We start from the raw sequence: 2,160 nt of genomic DNA, 5'->3' as shown, positions 1-2,160 counted from the left end.
TAAATAAAAAAAACTCATTTATCTCCATTTTTTTTCAAACCAAGGGGTAAATAGTTGGATGAATTTCCTTGTGGCAAAAGCTTCCATTTTGCTTTACTCTGTAATGTATAAACTGGTCTCATTTTCTAAAGTGTAAAACCGTTTCCTGAAGTTCAGGTTAAAAGGTTTCCTTCGTTCGGAAAATCAGCAGATTTCATTGAGATGCAATTAGTAGCAGGAAAACTCATTATCGTCACATGCTGGCCTAGTCAAAGCCCAGACCTGCTGATGGACACACACTTCAAAATGTTGGTTTTACTTTATGTAAATGTTCTGCTCGGATCTGTATTTGTAAACAATATTTTAATTTGCGCTGTAATGAAAAAACACCCAAAACAATAAAAGTCATGGAGGGCATAGTTAAATACTACTTTTTAATAAAGATGTTTTTAAATAATTTACATATACAGAATTCACGGGAAGTCTCTGTATTCAGGCAATAATAATAGCGCTTCCTGGGAATTTATTTAATCATTTCAATAATGTTTCAATCATTATTAATTTTTGTAAAAGGGAATCCTCAGAAGCGCTAAGCTTATGGACAAAGATGGAACGGATGATCAAAGTGTGCTCTCCATGTTTCACTGCAGGTGGATGCCAGGAACGTGGATGGAAGCACGCCGCTGTGCGACGCCTGTTCCTCTGGGAGTCTGGAGTGTGTGAAGCTGCTGCTGGATCATGGTGCCATGGCTAACCCCGCCCTCACCTCCCGCACCGCCTCCCCTCTTCATGAAGCCTGCATGGGAGGCAATCACTTCATTTTCAATCTTCTTCCTCAAACTAACCCAAATCAAGGCTGTTTTAAATCTGGGCTTTTATTACAGGTAACTCAGACTGTGTGAAGCTGCTGATTGCCATGGGCGCTTCTCTAGAGGCATACGACCTTTACTACGGCACCCCGCTGCACGTGGCTTGTGTTAACGCGCACACCGATTGTGTTAAAGTTCTTCTCAATGCAGGTTGGTGTTGCTGCTAAACAAAAAAAATTTAAAGGTGACATCTGAATATTTCTAAATGTTTGAAAAATAAAACGAGACTTTTAATAAGTTGATCAGAACATTTTGTTTTTTAGGTGCTAAAGTCAATTCTGCTCGGCTACATGAGACTCCGCTGCACCATGCAGCTAAACATATGAGCGTTGAGATGATTGAGACACTGGTAGAGTTTGGGGCTAACATCTACGCCAGAGATCAACACAACAGGAAACCGGTGGATTACACCACACCTGGCTCTCCCTCTGAAGCCTGCCTGCAGTTTTATGAGTGTGAGTTTTAGTTTGGTATGAGGATAGAAAACCAAGGTTTCTTAGAAATGGTGCCATGTCAACAAAACACCAGTAGATGGCAGACTAACCTCGAAATTCTACATCCTATGTAACGCTCTGCCCCACCATGCCCCGCCCCGGTTCAGACCGCCTGCGCAAAGCAAAGACTACAACCTTGGCGGTTCCTCCAGTCCTGCTCCACTCTGAGTTCCTTGAAGCTCAAGGAGAGTATAAATATTCGTAGGAACTCTATATGAGGTCATGAACACTTCATTTAATATGACATCATTTAAACTCATCATCAGCATCAATGACACGTTTTTTCCCCAAATATTTTCTTTTCGTAACGTTTTAATTGGGATGATTAGGACTACTTCCAAACTCGGCTTCTCTTCATCCATGCCTGAGATAAGTAGTTACTTTTAAAGTTGTGAGATGCGCTCTTGGAAGTTAATGTTACTATATTTGATTTGACTTAAACCTCTCGGTATAAAATAAGTCTTTTGATGGAGATGAGGAATCTGCTTCCTGGTATGTTGAAGTACCAATAGTTTGCATCCAATCATTTAAACAAACGCTGTGAAGTCACGGAGCTAATGAACTGCGTGTAGCTGCTGTGAAATCACGGAGCTAACAAACTGCGTGTAGCTGCTGTGAAGTCATGGAGCTAACGAACTGCGTGTAGCTGCTGTGAAGTCATGGAGCTAACGAACTGTGTGTAGCTGCTGTGAAATCACGGAGCTAACAAACTGCGTGTAGCTGCTGTGAAGTCACGGAGCTAACGCACTGCGTGTAGCTGCTGTGAAGTCACAGAGCTAACGAACTGCGTGTAGCTGCTGTGAAGTCATGGAGCTAAC

At 41.9% G+C, this 2,160-nt stretch overlaps 1 protein-coding gene across 1 annotated transcript in view; it reads left to right on the top strand.

Moving 5' to 3' along the window:
- LOC107103886 (ankyrin repeat and SOCS box protein 13-like) overlaps positions 1-2,160 on the top strand; it is an 8,182-nt gene that overhangs the window by 3,437 nt on the left and 2,585 nt on the right. Inside the window, exons 3-5 of the mRNA XM_015403738.1 lie at positions 630-786; positions 864-998; positions 1,112-1,303. Coding sequence (XP_015259224.1) covers positions 630-786; positions 864-998; positions 1,112-1,303 — 484 coding nt within the window. The remainder of the gene's footprint in view (positions 1-629; positions 787-863; positions 999-1,111; positions 1,304-2,160) is intronic.

This window comes from Cyprinodon variegatus, unplaced genomic scaffold, assembly GCF_000732505.1.
Source record: "Cyprinodon variegatus isolate N-32 unplaced genomic scaffold, C_variegatus-1.0 Scaffold1554, whole genome shotgun sequence".
NCBI classification, from domain to species: Eukaryota; Metazoa; Chordata; class Actinopteri; order Cyprinodontiformes; family Cyprinodontidae; genus Cyprinodon; species Cyprinodon variegatus.
Note: the sequence above shows the minus strand (reverse complement) of the source record. Positions and strands in the feature narration are given on the sequence as shown.